We start from the raw sequence: 18,243 nt of genomic DNA, 5'->3' as shown, positions 1-18,243 counted from the left end.
TTCTTTACATCAATATACGTTATCATTGCAATTAGGAATGTTAAATATTTAATTTGTAATTTGCTTTTATTTTTATCACTTTTTAAAGTGGTGAAAAGTTTGTTAACCTTACAATTACTTGAAACGCCTTTTTTTGACGCTCATTACGGGTACACAATTTGAACTCTATGTTGTAATCATCGAAAGAAAGAAGACATTAAATCACTCTGCTTTCCGGTTAATGAACAGTAGATAAGAAGGGAATCACTTCAAAGAAATTTTGAAATAAATCTTAAATTTTGGTTACAAATTACTAATTCATCATGGTCATCGAATCATTTATACTGTTCATGGGGAGCAAAACTAATTCACTGGCTGGTGTCTGTTCGATTTATAAGTTAAACGTTACTACGAGCACACCCTTTACTCACTTCCTAGTACATCTGTATACCTCAAAGCAATTTCTTTATATTCATATATTTATATACATATATCCGACACCGCTCGTAGTATATCACAACTCGATAATTCAACACGTAAATACATTTTATATGCCTTAACGTTGTGGACTTTGGTCAAATCATTCAAAAGATTTCTTAACTAGCAATCAGATATAGTACACATACAGTATATAGGCATACCCCAAAATAAAGAAATGACATCTTTATAGATTTGTTTTCATTCTGTTGAAAGTCGAATAAGTTATATCTTCATGAAATTCTATTAATATATATTTTTTAATCATCTGTTTTGACCCAACTGTACCAATGTTAACACTGTAGATATTCATTATTAGTTGTAATAGTAGTTACAGTAGTAGTCGTTGTTGTAGTACATATTACGTTCTCTATCCAATCGATTCAGGGAAATCAAATATTAACCATGCAAAGATATAATTGTCATTGAAGTATATAGCTCACATGCAAAGTTCGAGCCTTTTATTCAATTAAATATCACCCATGCAAAGATATAATCATCATTTTAAACATATAGCTCACATGCATCGTTTAAATTTGAGCCTTTTATTCAATCAAGAATAACCCATGCAAAGATATAATCATCATTGAAACATATAGCTCACATGTATCATTTAAATTTTGAGCCTTTTATTCAATCAAATATCAACCATGTAAAGATATAATTGTCATTGAAGTATATAGCTCACATGCAAAGTTCGAGCCTTTTATTCAATTAAATATCACCCATGCAAAGATATAATCATCATTTTAAACATATAGCTCACATGCATCGTTTAAATTTTGAGCCTTTTATTCAATCAAATATCAACCATGCAAAGATATAATCATCATTGAAACATATAGCTCACATGTATCATTTAAATGTTGAGCCTTTTATTCAATCAAATATCAACCATTCAAAGATATAATCATCGTTTTAAACATTTAGCTCACATGCATCGTTAAAATTTGAGCCTTTTATTTAATCAATAATAACCCATGCAAAGATATAATCATCATTGAAACATATAGCTCACATGCATCGATCAAATTTGAGCCTTTTATTCAATCAAATATCACCCATGGAAACATATATTCATCATTGAAACATATAGCATACATGCATCGTTTAAAGAGCATTTTATTCTTTTAATGTCACTATTCGTAAATTTTCTGTAATATTCAAAATGTATTGAATAAAGTAGTCATATGGGCACACTATTAATTCTGAGTATCTATTTTTCAATGTGAAACAATAGTCATATTGATCAGTGTAAATGTGGATTAATATAATGGAAGACCCAAAAGGAGTACCAAGAGGCTTCATGTATGGGAAAATTTTTGTACCTCCTTTGCGATTTTCAATTTAGTTAACAAAAATGTTGCGCTCTATAAAATGATAATTCCTTTCGTTCCGTTCTAATTTTCTTTCATGCGAAATCATCATCGAAATCTTCCATTAGCATAATCCAGAGTTACGTTTAGTTTACCTCAATTATTCATGAACTATTCGTATATATTTATGTATCACGGATCTGAAAGTCATCTTTCAGTCTGCATTCTTTCATGTGTGCATTGTTTCCAATTCAGAGAAAATGGTGGTTTTTTAAACGAACTTTTTCGAACTACGAAAATAAGGCAAATGGAATCAATTGGAACTAATTCATTTCAGAATTTGGTAAAGAAATATGACACTCCTTTTTGACTTCACTGCGCCTTAGTAATTTATTTTCTTACCCATATCATGGGACCTGAGTTACGATTGACTGCCAAGATGGAAAAACGATGTTCAGATCGGTGTAAAAATGATTCGTTATTGATATTTGATGTTCTGCTCACTTAATCTGTGTTGTAATACGTTTACCGTTTAATCCAACACGTTTTAACGTCACTGCTTTGTATTTCCCCATTCACATGTGTTTTGATTTTGAAATGTATAGAACAGAATGTCAGTTTTGTTTAACCTTTTGTGTGGCAACCACGTCGTTGTATTCGACTGTCACTTTAACATTTTGGGTTGTATAGAGTACACAAGTGCTAACGTCATATTCGCTGGTTGTCCGGGTAACGGGTTCCGAACAATAGGGCCTGCGCATGAGGTTCCTCGCGAAAATATTTAAGCAACGGGTTGGAGCAGGGCAAATTTAGTGTTCAGTGATCACCACGCAATTGTTTACCTCGAAATTGTTTGGAACCAGCAACCTTGACAATTTGACCAGTATGACGTCACACTTCGGTACTACATATATATTTCACTGGTAGGGACACCAAAAGTAATCGAAACCTTCAGCAGCACAACTTAAAACATATCAAATTGAAGCTGCCTTTTATCACTTTTTACCCATACTCTGGCGAATCTTTAAGTAACAAAATAAATATTGGAATTTTCTGACCGGAGGGGGAATAAGGGTCGTACGCATTTGCAACGCTATTAATCTGAGTGATAGCAATTGTGTATAATTACAGCAAAAGCAAAACATAATGTAGTTTAGATGACCAACCATACATGAATGCTGAAAAAAGGTCACGATATATGACCTTAGGTTTAAAAAAAAATATACTAAATGAATATGTATTTTGTGATGTTCATGTTTTTGTTAAATGTCTTAATGTATCTAAGTTTTGAGATTTTATTTTAACATAAGAATTGATATTAATGCGAATTTTCAGTTTTCTAGATCGTCACCATGCTCGTCTCTTGTTACGGTAACGTCTTGTCAAATAATTTGTACTATCTGTAATTTCTTCGTGTATTCCGGAGTGCATACCCCCGAAGTGAGTAGAAATTAGTATAGATTTTTGACTAGCTCTGTATGCCGACCCGTTTGTGACGTGCTTGTGTGTCTTCTTTTTGTGTTATCCTAGGTTCTGGACGCAAGAAGGGTGGTTCCTTCCAGACCGTATCGGCCCTGCACAGGGTATGCTTACTCTTACCATGCATACACACTCACATACACACGCACACATTTTTATACATGACACACAAAAACATCACACATACACACACACACACACACGCATAGTCACGCTGCTTGTCCTCACTCTTTCCCAACGGCATCTACTGCATCTTCAAGCACTTCACACTTTTTTCTCTCTCTCCTAGCGAGCTCCAACCCAGGGACCGCACAAACCGCACGAACCCCAGAATGCATTGAATGCAGCTCTAATGCTTTCAAGCCTCACCAGAATGTGTCTCTCCTCATCTTTCACAGTGCATCTTTCATCCCGAGAAAGTCTTGCTTACCGGCACCCCACCCCCACCAAAAAGTTGCCCCTCCCCTTAATGACATGCAACCTCTTCTGTCATGTGCTTATGTTTTAATACCTGTTCTGTTGATATTCGTTCTTACAAAAGAAAAAAAACGTTCTGAACGCTTTTCGTCTCAACCTTTTTTTTAAAACTATCTTTTTATTTCTTAATGCATTTTGTTCTTTTATTTTTTCCTTGCTGCAATTGTTGTATACGTTGATTCACAGGCAAAGGCAAGGAGAAGAAAATCAAGACAATTAGCGCCGGGCACAGGGTTGGCATGTGTGATTAATGTCTTGATCGTGATCGTATAATCTTAATATAGATTTAGAGATTATCTGTGTAGGATTAACTGGGTTTTTTTGTTTGGGATGTATCTGTTGCTGTTTTGCTGTCTTATTTACATAGTCCATCTCGAGCACTATTTGCTCTTAAATCTTCTTTTAGAGGCCATTTGTTTGGGATCAATTGGGTCACGTGTTCCTGTTTGCTGTCTAATGTTGTTCACCTTCAACATATTTTGCACCAAGAGCCACAGAGAGTCAACCTATACATTTACTCTCCGCCTAAGATTAATTAACTATTAAAATTATTCTATCCAACTTACTTTTTGAATAATATTATCCCTGGTGTAAAGTCAACACACAGAGATAAAAACACGGTCTAAATTTTATTATTTAAAAACCTATCGAGTCCTCCCATTCCATTACCGGCATATGTACAAATATTCCTACAAAATATTTAGAAAATATTCCCATTTGAGCAATTCAAGCCTAAATTAATGAGTAAAATATTCTATTTGTATGTAGCTTAATCTTTCCAGGCTTAAATTCAAGAAAATAAATATGCACCGTTAAAAATGCTTTGTAATTTAATTGCATGACTAATAGCCTGATGTGGACTGATATTTTTCCTCAAACTAATAATGCATGGTTTTCTTTTCAAAAATTTCGACCATTAATTCCATACAAAAAATTATCTTTTTTGCAAGACCCCCATCCTTTAATATCATTTTGAGACTGCATTATAAAGAAGCATTTTCATTTGCATATACAACTTTTCAAACCCTGAATTGAACTCCTCAAAAAAAAAATGGTAAGACCCCCATCCTTACATATCATTTTGGAACTGCATTATAAAGAACGAATTTCATTTGCATTTATAACTTTTCAAACCCTGAATTTAACTCCTCAAAAAGCGTGAGCAATTTCAGAACCGAAATCTAAATGATATTTTATACGCATCTTATCAGCACTAAATCATTGCAAAAATGGACTAATATTTCTTTTGAACATGAGAACGAACCGCTGCATTGTGTGCATAATGCTGAACATTAAGGGGCATGGATTAAATAAATAAAAAACCCTAATCATGTTCAGATTAAACTTCACTGCTTACGAAGGCGGGTTTCTAAAAAAAAAAAGAATTTAATAAAATCACTTTTAACAGACATCTTCTCTCATGCATGAATGCTAAGTAACCAAAGCAGAGATTGCATCCGATCTTTAAATAAATCCTAAAATACCTTTCTTCTTCCCCTTCCGAATACACACACAATATCACAATTGAACATTATTTTGTATTTAATGTTTTCATAATGTTTTGTTTTCTCTTGTAGCTATGTTAGCCTACCCGACTCAACTTATCAAGTATTCAAGTATGGAAAATTCATTCTAGAACTATTCTACCTGTCGAAGCTTTTACGGAAGACAAAATATACACAAAAAGCGAAGAGAAAGTATTGAGGAGGTAATGGAAGAGAATTCCATTTCAACAGCTCCTGTGTCGTCCTATTTCAATTCACCTTTTCAAAGAAAATATTTCTTCGAATAATTCATGAAGAATGTTAAAAAGGTTCTTGATCAGTTTTCTGTATGAAGATATACTGCTGGTGATATTTTTGGTATTTGCCACGTTATAATATATACTTATCTCTCTTCCTCACTATTTTCGCCCACACGTTCGATAAAAACATGATAAATTGAGTCGAGGTAGAACCTTTGAATACGTAATATTGTAATGATGTTGGTATTCCAAAATTAATTGTTGTCATTTTCCAGCCCGTTTTGCTCAGATTAAAAAAAAGATATAATAATGCTCCTTTTACCTACAAATAACCTTTCAAAATCTAAAATAATTGTGAAATTTTTCATTTTCCATTAGGAGGTGATCCAAAAACTAAATATTGGCCCGAACTTTCACAATGAAAAAAATATTTATTAGTGCAGATTACACTGGTCTATTATTAAACTAAATATTTCAAAAAAATTATTAAAAATGTTGTACAAAAAATGGCAGAAATAAATAGTCGTTTGAACAATGAAATGGTGATATTAGTCAAGATTGACTGATTACCATATAACGCTCAACAACAACATAAACGAAACGGGCTGGAACGTTCACAGTACATACACTTTGCCGTATGTGGTGTAGAGCACAGTAGTTTTCTTTCCATATATTGTAACATTATCAAAATATCCTGTTGCAGTTTTGTGTGAATCTATATCAAAGAGTTTGCTTTTCAAAAGATAATTATTCACGGTAGTCATTATTTACCATTCCTACAATTTTCAGGGAATACTAAACAAACATAAACTCATCTTTGATTTAGTTATTATAAAGAGCAGAATCTGAACTGCCATGTCGATTAACCTTTATGTTCAACCGAGTATCTTTTAAGACCCACTGTGGATAGGGTTTAAATTGGTAGATTAAAAAATTCAGAAGAAAACTACATCATTATCTAAATCAGTCAAGTTCTGAAAGCAGACAAATATAGCTGTAGCTCACAATTTTCCAAATTTAGGAAGGGGTTTTGACGTGGGTATATCTAAAACGTATCAAACGAAAATTGACCGAAAGAGAGTCTAAACTATCACTTGCTGTTACCGTAACCATGGCAAACAATTCGTAAAGGATCCAACCACTAATTGATGAATTATATAAAATATGTTTTCAAACACGAATCTGTGGAAAAATTGTTCTAAAGTCCTCTCTTGTATATATATATATATAATACAAAGGAAAAGATCGATCTAATTCATACCGCAAAGATAACAGTCTATAAACAACACGTAGGCTTAAGTCGATGTAGGCATTAACGAACAGACGACAGTCTTTGGCTATATAGATGGTCGATATTTCACCAATTTCTCTCTTCCCGCCTTTACCCATTCCCGCCAACAGGAGCAACTGACCCGTCTGCTAGCCACCCTCTACAACACACAACCTCACTTTGTGCGTTGCATCATCCCCAACGAGAAGAAGGCCCCAGGTGTCATTGATGCCTTCCTCGTGCTCCATCAGCTCGCCTGTAATGGTGTGCTTGAAGGCATCCGTATCTGCCGAAAGGGATTCCCCAACAGACTGCCCTTCGGTGAATTCAAGCAGAGGTGGGTGATGCGAACCTGTCGGTACCAGTTCTAGTTAGGTAGAACCGGTTTCAACCAACTGATAATTCGTAGTGTGTGGACCCCTACAAAATAATATGCTGATAAGGGTATTATGTCCCACAAATAGAGATAAATACATGATACACGATTACAACTATTTCAAGAAAAAAAAAATCACTTCTGGGGGGTGTTTCACAAAGATCCTAAGTCGAACTTAACTCTAAGTTGGACATAAAAATTTTGAAGAGCCATTTGTAGCCTTAAATTAAAAATGTATTCAAAAGTGAAAATTAAAGTATTTCAGAATTTTTATAAATTCCACATCAAGAAAATGAAATTCCCTTGATAATAGAAAATTACGAATGATTTGAACCAACATTTTATGACTTTTAAAATAACTTTTTAAAAATATTTTCATAGATGCTAATGGCTTTCCATAATTGTTAAGTCCAACTTAGAGATAAGTTCAACTCAGGATCTTTGTGAAACATCCCCCTGGTAAATTCCCTACTGTATATCACATTTAAAATCATGCTCGGATTACGTGATACGTCAGTGTCGCGTTCGCACGTTTCAATTGGTGACGCATAAGGCTATCAGAATTGCCTTAGGTTAAGTTTATATTATGCGAGTTTTCTTCCTTTCTAATAACGATATCTAATCTTGACGGTTGCCATGGTTCTGGGTCACGTATCCACCCTACATTGGCGCGACATTAAGATATACCCAACGTTAGACTTGGGGAAACAACCAAGTGAGAATTTTTGTTTTCTTTGTCACAAAGTCAAGACTAATGATACAAATCATCCTTCCTCTATCCAGATATGCCATCCTTGCTCCCAGCGCCATCCCACAGGGATTCCTGGACAGTCGCAAGGCTTCTGACATGTTGCTTAAAGCTTTGCCTCTCGAGGAGAACGAATTCCGTATGGGACACACCAAGGTAACGGTCTTGCTTTGCTGCATGAACATCCTGCCACACAGTGGGGAGATTTCATGGACAAACTGTTAGAACACAGAAATAATTTGGATATTCTAATCTGTGGTTCCTATATACCATTTGTGTGATTCTGTCGGTGGATACAAAGTGTAACGCACACTGTGTCTTCCTGTGGAAAGACACTGTTGTACAAAAGCATTGTTTTTATAGTTAAAACTGAAAAAAGGGGCTAAGAATTATATTCCTTGGGCACACTCTTCGTGTGGGGCTGGCCAGGTCTGCAGGAATTAAAATTGTAATCGTCATTTAATTGTATCAAGAAGTATGAGGGACGTTTCGAAAGAAAGCATACTCAGAAAACCTTCCGAAATTTATTAGGCCAACAAAAAACAAAAACACCGCCACAGATGAGCACAAACTCCTCCTTCTTTGGCCATTTTTGTTCCTCATCTATTATTCATTTTGTTCCAAAGATCGCTCGCTGATATCACTCATTTGCAGTCTGAACCATTTAGTGCAAATCCTGTATGAAAGATGTTTACTGTCCGTTATCGAAAACCATTGTCAAAGATGTGCACATAACAGCCTCGATAAGTTCACTAGCCTCAGATATTTTAATTGTAGCCTCGACAAGCTCGGCATCCTCTGAACTCAAACAACAAACTCCTCTTTCTTGCACCACACATACAGGTATTCTTCCGCGCTGGTGTCCTGGGTAAGCTTGAAGAGTGGCGTGACGATCGTCTGGCCGAGATCATCTCCATGATCCAGGCTCAGATCCGTGGTTACCTCGGACGTATCGAGTTCAAGAAGATGCTCGACCAGAAGCTCGGTCTGGGTGTCATCCAGCGTAACCTCCGCAAGTACCTCATCCTCAGGAACTGGGGTTGGTGGAGACTGTACACCAAGGTAAGACCCTTCTGTCAGAATGCTCTACAGTATTCTCGTTCAACTGTATTTGGACATCTGGGCCCTGTCTCATAAAACTTGATATCAATAACAAGTTACAAGCTACTGTTATAAGCTACTGAAATCATGGCATCTGATTGGCTGAGAGCAAATTTGTCATAGAAATTTAGCATTTGTTATAGATAACAGGTTTTATGAAACGGGCCCCTGAAAGGAATAGTGATGACAAATAAGGGAGGGGCATTGATCACACTTCAGAATGGGGGAATCAAACTCATTAATCTGAAGCATATTATGCATAGACAAAACATCTTATGTTCTTAAATCATCAACTCTCTAAGCCCATTCTACACAGAATCCATAACCGTTATAATTTACTTAATGTTGATACCGTAGTTCCTTTCCGGAAATGACGGAAAACACGAGTATATATTGCTAGGGCCTGGCTATCTTGTGACACCCCGCCCCTTCACTATATCTGTCAGCGAACCTGAAATCATCTGCAATGGTTTTCAATTCTAAACCTACGTCAGCAAGTTGAACAAAGTAGGGCTGTTTTGTTTAAAGGTAAAGACCAGTTATGGTCATGCGATTGCATTGTGAAAGAAACGTTGTGGAATCGATCAGAAAAGGTTGATCATCTAGCATCTAGCATCTGCAAGGTTCTGGAATCATCAAAATGATAAGAAATTTGGCCCATTCTTCGTAAAGTTACAAGCACTATACACAGAAAGAGGTATATGGGACTACCCTATATCTCTCACAGACCATGAGAGAAATAAATTTACCAAATATATGAATTAGTAGGCGGTTTCCCGGCAAATTTTTTATCATCATGTGTTAGTCAAAACATATTCTTTCACATGATTGGTAATGAGAGCTTCTATTTCATTTTTTGAAATTGGGGCGTTTCCAATACTGGTCTTTACCTTTAAGTTGAAATAATCGGTTGACTAGCCTAGAAACCCGATCTCCGGTTTACCAGAGTCTAATTAAACCGGAGTTCAGAATACGGGTCAATGTCTAAGAGGTCTGCACTCCATGTGAAGCCAAACCTATTTACTAATGTCAGCCAAGGGAAACACTGAAAGTTGCCACTTTAGACAGGTGGTCTTTTAGTATTAGACGGGTTCTTCAACACAATACATATATGGTTGTATGAAGTGAATTTGACGAACATGCAGCAATAAACAATTAAATAAATCCCACCATTTAGTCCATTTCAAGGTCCACAAATTGTTCTCTTAAAATATGGCAACCACTGTCCCAAACGCGGCCTAGCGACGCTAGTGGTGACGACAATTCGCATGGTTGTCTTGATACAGGTAAAGCCTCTGCTGAACGTTGCCCGTGCCGAGGATGAGATGAAGGCCAAGGACGACGTCATCAAGAAGGCCAAGGAGCTGCTCAAGAAGGAGGGAGATGCAAGGAAGGCCATGGAGGAGAAGAACGCCGACCTACTCAAGGAGAAGGCCGATCTCCTTGCTCAGCTCAACTCCGTGAGTATATCCTTAACATACTCCAGGAATTGGCAACCTATGTTTTAGAACGGTCACATCGACGAGACCGACACCAAAGCGACAACAGACCGAACAACAATTACATTGACTAGAATGGTCAAGAATCGGTCGTTTTGGAGTCGGGTTGGCGGTGTCACTGGTCCCCGTCACACCAACGAGACCGTAAACCAGACAGACAGCAGTCCGAATGATAATTACATTACCATGGACGGATAAAGAACGGTTCGGTCAGTAGTCGGGTTTGGAATCGGTTGGCGGTGTGACTAATACACCGTTCATACCAATGTGACCGACACCAGACCAACAACTGGGGGGCATTTCACAAAACTTATCATCAGTGATAAATGACAGTGTTCGTTATAAGCTACTGACATCCTTGCTTCTGGTTGGTTATCAGCAGATTTGTCACTGATTTTTGTCATTTGTCATTGAAAAAAGGCTTTGTGAAACGCCCCCAGATCGAACAAAAAATGTCACTGCATGTACCTCGAATTGCGAGGCCAAGAATTTTTATTTTCTCAGTGATGATGCATTTGTTTTCCTATTTTTTAATTGTCATGAATATATAACCATTAGAATTTTCTGCATCATTCTTGGAAAGATTGATACAACGCTGCTTTCCCAACTTTCTGTGTGAAGCAGATGACGGTTCTTAGAATAGTAAATGAAGAGTTTAAATTTGAATATGATTAACATTTTTACGACCTGTACGCCCATTATCATAATCTTATTCCTGTCCTGTTTTTGGGAGGTCTTCTGCATTGCGATTGCGCTTTCTGGTTGTAATTGGTTGCATTAATTTTTATCAATGAGACGCTCAACTGACGTTGAAACGTTTGGTTAAAATGGTGTAGTGCGTGTTGAATGATAATATATGATATCCAGTTTTGATCCGTGTTTCCTTAAGATATGTTGATAAAATTGTACCGTCTTCAATATGCGTAGGAGGCTACAACATAATATGCCCACATCATACAATAATAGTAATCAGAAATTACGCAGAAGTGCGTTTAGTTATGGATATATTTAGATTGGTACATGAATAATTTACATGAAATTCTTTTTCTTCTCTTCTTTCCTCTTTGTATGTTAACCTCTTGTAGAAAGTAAAGTGGTGGTTTTTGAAATTTCAGTGAAACATATTTCGTGCAAGTGTTATGTCCCTGAGTGTTTGCTTTCGTTACGAATAGTTTAGACAATTGTGTACGTGAGTCCCCTCTTTAAGAGGGCATTTAACATATTTGAAAATAGACTGAGCGTTGTCCTGGGGAATGGTTCTATGAAGCGACACAATTCTACAAGTCTGAAATTATTTTGAAAGTGCTAATCTTCTAGATAAAAACATCAGGAAACAGCTATAAAAATAAATTACCCAACATTTCAAATGAACAAATTAATTTCGATTGAATTCTATTTGAGTTTGCTGTTTTTTCTTGGAGCTTCGAGAAGTTGGAATGTTCTGTCTGGAATTGTGTCGTTTTTTAATCAAAAGCTCCTCAAATGTTCCTCCGTCTAGGAGTTGATGTTTTCTTTAAGAAATATTCGGTAAGAAGTTGCCCAAACAACCTTCTGTTTAATACTGATTACATTTCTTTCGTGAGACCCAAATTCGTTATTGATTAGATAGATTTTCAATATTAACACTCTGTAAGAGGGTAAGTATAGCAGTCATATCGTATGTGGTAATAAGTGGCTATACGAAAGTGGTTTTGTTTCGGAACCAACTAACACTGAAGAAGGCTCCGAACATTTTCGTAAGAGAGAAGCGCATCTCTCTTTTAAATGTACATTTCATATCAAGATGCCTTTGAATCTATTAACGGCAGTTTCGATTTTATTGTTATCATACGATGACATTTTGTGGAATGGTGAAACTTTTTGTGGTACGATGTTAAATGAACTGGAACCTATCTAACAACTTTGTCCACCTTCAAAAGGTTCCAGACATAATTAAAGAGAGAAGTGTATCTCTCTTTTAAATGTTTAATTGATATCAAGATGCTTTTGCATCTATTAGCAGCCGTTTCGATTTTATTGTTATCATACGATGACATTTTGTGGAATGGTGAAACTTTTTGTGGTACGATGTTAAATGAACTGGAACCTATCTAACAACTTTGTCCACCTTCAAAAGGTTCCAGACATAATTAAAGAGAGAAGTGTATCTCTCTTTTAAATGTTTTATTGATATCAAGATGCTTTTGCATCTATTAACAGCCGTTTTGATTTTATTGTTATCATATGATGACATTTTGTGGAATGGTGAAACTTTTTGTGGTACGATGTTAAATGAAGTGGAACCTATCTAACATCTTTGTCTACCTTCAAAAGGTTCCATTCATAATTAAAGAGAATTGTTGCTCTCTTTTGAATGTTTGGTACCCGTAAATTATCGGTGGGCAATAAAACAGAATGTCAAGTGATAATGTTTCCAAAGTTGTCAACATTCCGCTAACTTGGGCCCCGTTTCACAAAACTTGTCATCAGTGACACATGACAGTTTGTGTTATAAGCTAGTGAAATCCTTGCTTCTGATTGGTTATCAGCAGATTTGTCACTGATATTTGTCATTTGTCATTGAACACAGGCTTTGTGAAACAGGTCCCTCTTTTCGATGTATGAATAAATGTAGGTTGATACATGTCAAAATGAATGTCACAGGTCTGAATTACTTCTTTGGCATGCTCGGCGAGATACACACATGGTAAACGCAGTAGTCATAAGCCTGTAGGAAAGTATATCGTCTTACCTCGTTTTACACATGTTAAACTTCATCTTTAAATTGAGTACATGTCGACATAGTTTTAAAACTAAGAAATATACGTACATGCAGTGGGTGACCTTCTCCATACATTTCGCCGATGTTCTGACACACACGAAGAAAAAAACTATCCATCAAGAATTTGAAAATATGATTTTAATTTTTTTTTATTAGAGACATTTTGTATACCAATATAAATATGCCAAGGTGAACCTTGAAAGGTAGTGCTTTAAAATATAGTACCACTCCGATATTCTGTTGCGTTTGGATGTCTATTCCACCAATTTAATCTCCAACAGAAAATATAGAAACCATGGGTCAGATGATTTTTCTTTCAAAAGTGTGTGATATTTTCCTTCCTGAAATTATTCAATTTTAAATGGTAGAAGAACGAAACTTTGCCGTTGATATTATCACCGGTGAGACAAAAAAGGAAGCAGTACTTGTTCAAAATTGTATGCTATTTTTTGTTGTTGTTGAAAATTTGTGAAAATTCGATGAACTAGACCCCGGTATAAAGATTTAAAGGTATTGAAGACATAATTTCTTGATTTCCCAACCCGACAGCAAAAACCGACATTGATCGAATCATCGGTAGAAAATTAGAAAGAATGACTTATTAAAACAAAAATTCATTCTTGCCATTTGCTTGATTTTGCAGGAGGCTGAATCTTCCGCTGAGATCGAAGAGAAGTTCACCAAGATGATGTCACTTAAAGCCGATCTCCAGACTCAGCTAACAGTAAGTCATTCAGCATCAGGGGCGGTTCCGGGAGAATATATATATATATTTTTTTTTTGGGGGGGGGGGGTGGGGGAACGGGGCTTGGGGAGTCTTGCAATCATTTGCAACAATTACCTTAATTAAATTCATCGATATTCTTGTTTTGGAGGATATAAGCTAAATGGTCAACAAACTCACCCTTTGCTGTGTTGTTGTCGTTGTAGTTTTCTGATACAAACTGATCTAAAGTTCGGGGTATAGAGGGCTCTTAGAGAGTAGACCCCTTGCAAGAGCTCATTTTGAGTTATAGAATACGATAAGTTCTGTCACGTTCTTGGAAGATATTGCTACGTTTGTAATGTTTTAATAATAACATTTTACCAATATTTCATGATTGTCGAACGACGGAGAAGTATATGCCCTTTCAACGATTACTAGTACCCGACAGTCATAGACTCGATTGTATTATCGTCTCAGTGTTAAGCGAGGAATTCTATTATTATGGAAAAAAAAATTAACTTATATACTATTCTGGACAAGCATACTTGGATTAAGAATTCTGACTCAGTCGAATTATTACATTACTTAGTGTACTCTCCTTTTTCGCCTTATGTATTAATGGTTTAATATTGATTTTACGTATCTTCCTTTGTATTTTGGTTCTTCACATCTTGTTTCCCTACATTTATTACCTCTTCACCCCTTTTATTTACTGTAATTCTTCTGTTCTTTTTCTTCTTTTCGGTCTGTCCCTTTAATTTCTTCCTCACTACCTTTCTAACTTTTATTCAACTCTACTATTCTTTCATTGGTTTCACTCTTCTATTGTTTCTCAATCATTTCTTCCCTGGTATTCATCATCACCACTCCCAACTCTCCTTTGTGATGTCGTCCCTCCCCTCTGTTATTTCCATCTCAAATATCCTCCAATGTGCCATCCAACAATAACAGGATCTGCAAGACCGTCTTGAGGAGGAAGAGGACGCTGGAGCCAGCGCCAGTGCCGCCAGGCGCAAGCTCGAGCAGGAATCCAGTGAACTCAAGCGTGACATCGAAGATCTCGAGATATCTCTCACTAAGGTACTGCGACGATAACCCATTCGAAAGAGTTTTCACGGTGACGCGTTCCTTAATCACCATACCAGCGTCAAATTGATCAGTGTTGATGAGGTGCCAGAACGTCCTTTTGGTACACCGTTGTCATATACTCACAGCTATCAATGTGAAAGACACCGCATTGATCATATTGACACTGGTACTGGTATAACTAAGGTCCGCTAAAATGTGCAAGGTCTTTCAAGGGCTCGTTCCCACATTGGAAGTGGTATCCGCAAGGGGCACTTGTTGCAACCATACACAGAAGCTAAACGTGCATTTACAATCAGCTAAGAACATGGAGTTGCAATTGGTGTGCCTTGCTGACACCATCGTGGAAGCGAGTCAAACCCTAAGGGATTATGTTGAACGAATGGCATCTTTCCAAACCATTTTATATTGACACGAGCTATTACACCATCACACAGTCTGTATATTTGTACATGCTCTAACGATATTTTCATTTGTTGGAGCAATTTGTGACAAAATTGAGTTATTACGCCATTAACCAAAAGGCAAAAAAGCAACCCGAACTATATTGACGGGAGAGCTGTCTTTATGAAATAAAGATGCATCGGAATTTGTCTGTGCCTTATCGTTCAACACTCCCTTTGTTTACCAGTGTGTGTGCTAGCATCGGATGTAGCAGATCGTTGAGCATTATAAAACAAACTTTTGTGACACCAAACGCTTTTGATCCTGTGAAAAATAATACAAAAAGATTATATATATGCCAATGGTAATGTTGCATCCGTTGTTTGTCTTTTAACAGTTTTTGTGAAGTGTCTTATTCATTAATAACAGTGTGCAGTCATGCCATCTTCGGCTTAATCATTCTCCACTTTAAAAAAAAATGCATGATTTTTCATAACATGAAATATCTCCACAAAAAAAAAATCTCAAAATAGTCAACCGACATAACTTAAAAGGCTTTGCTGATTTCTTATCTCTTTTTGTTTTCTAATTTTCTAACAACATTTTGCCTGACATCTTTGAATCATTTTCATCAGTACAACGATTAAAACTCTTTTTTCATATCTTGCAGTGTTGCATGACTGATTGCCATATAAATTATATGAAAACAATTGACATCTATTATTTTCATAAGCAATTTTATAAAAAAATAAAACCCTATAAATGAGTATGATTTATTTTTTAATTAGTGCAAAAGCTATTGCTTTTTTATTTGGAAATCTTAATGAGATATTATTACCAACCTCATTCAAATTTACATAGCCCAATTTTTTAATAAATCTTGATTTTCTTAGTGTAGATGCTTTTAATGACAACTGAAATGAAATAAACTCTTTAAATAAACACAACATCACATCATAAGATATTTAATGCTTAGGACAGACAGGTTTAGTCTCACCTCTTCCCCAAATTTCAAAATTCTATGAAAACGTACTTATATAGCACTAGGAAATAAGGAGGGTCTAAACTTGACATGATCTGCACATTATACTTCACTTGAATTGTTAGCTACTGGTCTACTTCATTGTCATCTGTGGGTTACAGTTGCAGTGCCGTAGTTTGAATTTCTCAACCATGCTTTACATTCATTCGCTTTTTATCATCTCTCGCATCAAACAGTGACGTGCGATGGAAATGTTTATCATGCGTCAATCCATGCCTTATATCTTTTTAAACTTTAGCTCCATCACAATCGAACGTGAAACATTCAGGAGCTTAAATTATAAGAAGATACCCCCATTTCATTTTTTTTAAATGTAGTAATAAAATCTGATAGTGCCATGCTTGACATTCCAAGACGATGCCTAAACGGTTATGAGCATAGGCGGAAAAAAAAGGAATCCGAACCGACTTCGGATCGGCTTCGAATAGGACGCACCAATTTAGTAAACGGATGATGAATATCCATTTTAATAGTCGCTAAGATAGGAAAAATATTAGGATTTGTCCCCACGGCCTGTTAAATAGAGTACAGTGACACTAAATCATAAGAGAGTCGAAATGAAAATGAGGTTAATAATGTTTGTAAAACTCTCAAAAATGCTATAATCTTATTTTTGAAAGAGGAATGTTAGGTTGCCAATAAACATTACTAACCGTGTGTTTATAGAGAGAGAGAACCGTGTTAATAATGGCTACATCCCTCCAATGATTTTGCGTTGAATTAAACTTAATCGAAATCGTTGCCCTCAAAGATAGCGTACTAACTTTAATACCGGTTTATAATTAACCCGTGTGTTTAATTTTGGTTGAAACCCGATACTTTCTTTAAATCGTGCATGCCGTTGTTTAAAATAAAGATTTTAATCCCAGTGTAACCGCCTATTCTATCCCTTTGGTGTTATGATTTATTTTATTTCTTATATCACGATCGAAATTATTTTCCATACAGTGAATCGAGAGTTATTATTGTTGAATCAAACAAGTGACTAGTTTTTGGTGAATTCAATATAAAATGTTTAAAATGAAATATCGATAGTTATTGAGGCCGTCAACTCATGCCCTTTAGTCAACCGAGACAATTTAAGAATACCGAATAAATAGCAGCGCACTTGTGAACCATGACAAACAAGTTGCGATTTTGCTGTCGGATTTCAATCAATACCTATACCGGTCAATCTCAACCGCGCTCTCGGACCGAGCGATCGTTGAAAATCGAAAAGAAAAACAAATCGGCATGATAACATCGGCCTCAGAGCTTTATGATCATAGCGCCCAATTGCTTCTACTTCGCTTCCATTAGTCCGAAGAGGAAAAGAAGCAGAAGGACGCTGCGATTAGGAGCCTGAACGACGACATCGCCGCCCAAGACGAGGTCATCGGCAAGCTGTCCAAGGAGAAGGCCAACCTGGAAGAGGAGCACAACAAGACCCTGGACGCCCTGGCCCAAGAGGAAGAGAAGGCAAACCATCTCTCCAAGGTCAAGGCCAAGCTGGAAGCTTCAGTCGATGAGGTATGTATGCCCCTCCCCCGTTTTTTTTTGTTGTTGAGTGGGGGCGGTTCTCCACTTACAACTTACCTACCACTCACATACATCTGAAAATATACCAGCATAATCTGAACCGAATCTAAAGCAAAACTAGCATTCATTTCAGAAGATATAATTGATTGTGCTGAAATGAGTTTGTTCAATTTCTAGCTTTAAATGTTGAGTCGTTTTAAATATTTATGCAGAAAGCATCTCTCATTTAGAAGACTTTAGTTCCAACAGATAATCGTCTTTCACAGAATAGGAAGGAGAC

General features: G+C 36.3%; 1 protein-coding gene across 9 annotated transcripts in view; it reads left to right on the top strand.

Moving 5' to 3' along the window:
• LOC580674 (myosin-16) overlaps positions 1-18,243 on the top strand; it is a 71,554-nt gene that overhangs the window by 29,430 nt on the left and 23,881 nt on the right. For 6 of the 9 annotated variants that reach the window (XM_003727434.3, XM_011684594.2, XM_011684592.2 and 3 more), the window contains 8 exons: positions 3,303-3,355; positions 6,874-7,079; positions 7,902-8,022; positions 8,710-8,928; positions 10,254-10,427; positions 13,871-13,951; positions 14,885-15,013; positions 17,745-17,954. In XM_003727434.3, the coding sequence (XP_003727482.1) occupies positions 3,303-3,355; positions 6,874-7,079; positions 7,902-8,022; positions 8,710-8,928; positions 10,254-10,427; positions 13,871-13,951; positions 14,885-15,013; positions 17,745-17,954 (1,193 nt within the window). Of the gene's footprint in view, positions 1-3,302; positions 3,356-3,914; positions 3,962-6,873; positions 7,080-7,901; positions 8,023-8,709; positions 8,929-10,253; positions 10,428-13,870; positions 13,952-14,884; positions 15,014-17,744; positions 17,955-18,243 lie in introns of all 9 variants that reach the window. The other 3 variants (XM_011684597.2, XM_011684596.2, XM_011684595.2) reach the window with 1 other exon arrangement.

This window comes from Strongylocentrotus purpuratus, unplaced genomic scaffold (genome assembly GCF_000002235.5).
Source record: "Strongylocentrotus purpuratus isolate Spur 01 unplaced genomic scaffold, Spur_5.0 spur5_scaffold_14, whole genome shotgun sequence".
Lineage (NCBI taxonomy): Eukaryota > Metazoa > Echinodermata > Echinoidea > Camarodonta > Strongylocentrotidae > Strongylocentrotus > Strongylocentrotus purpuratus.
Note: the sequence above shows the minus strand (reverse complement) of the source record. Positions and strands in the feature narration are given on the sequence as shown.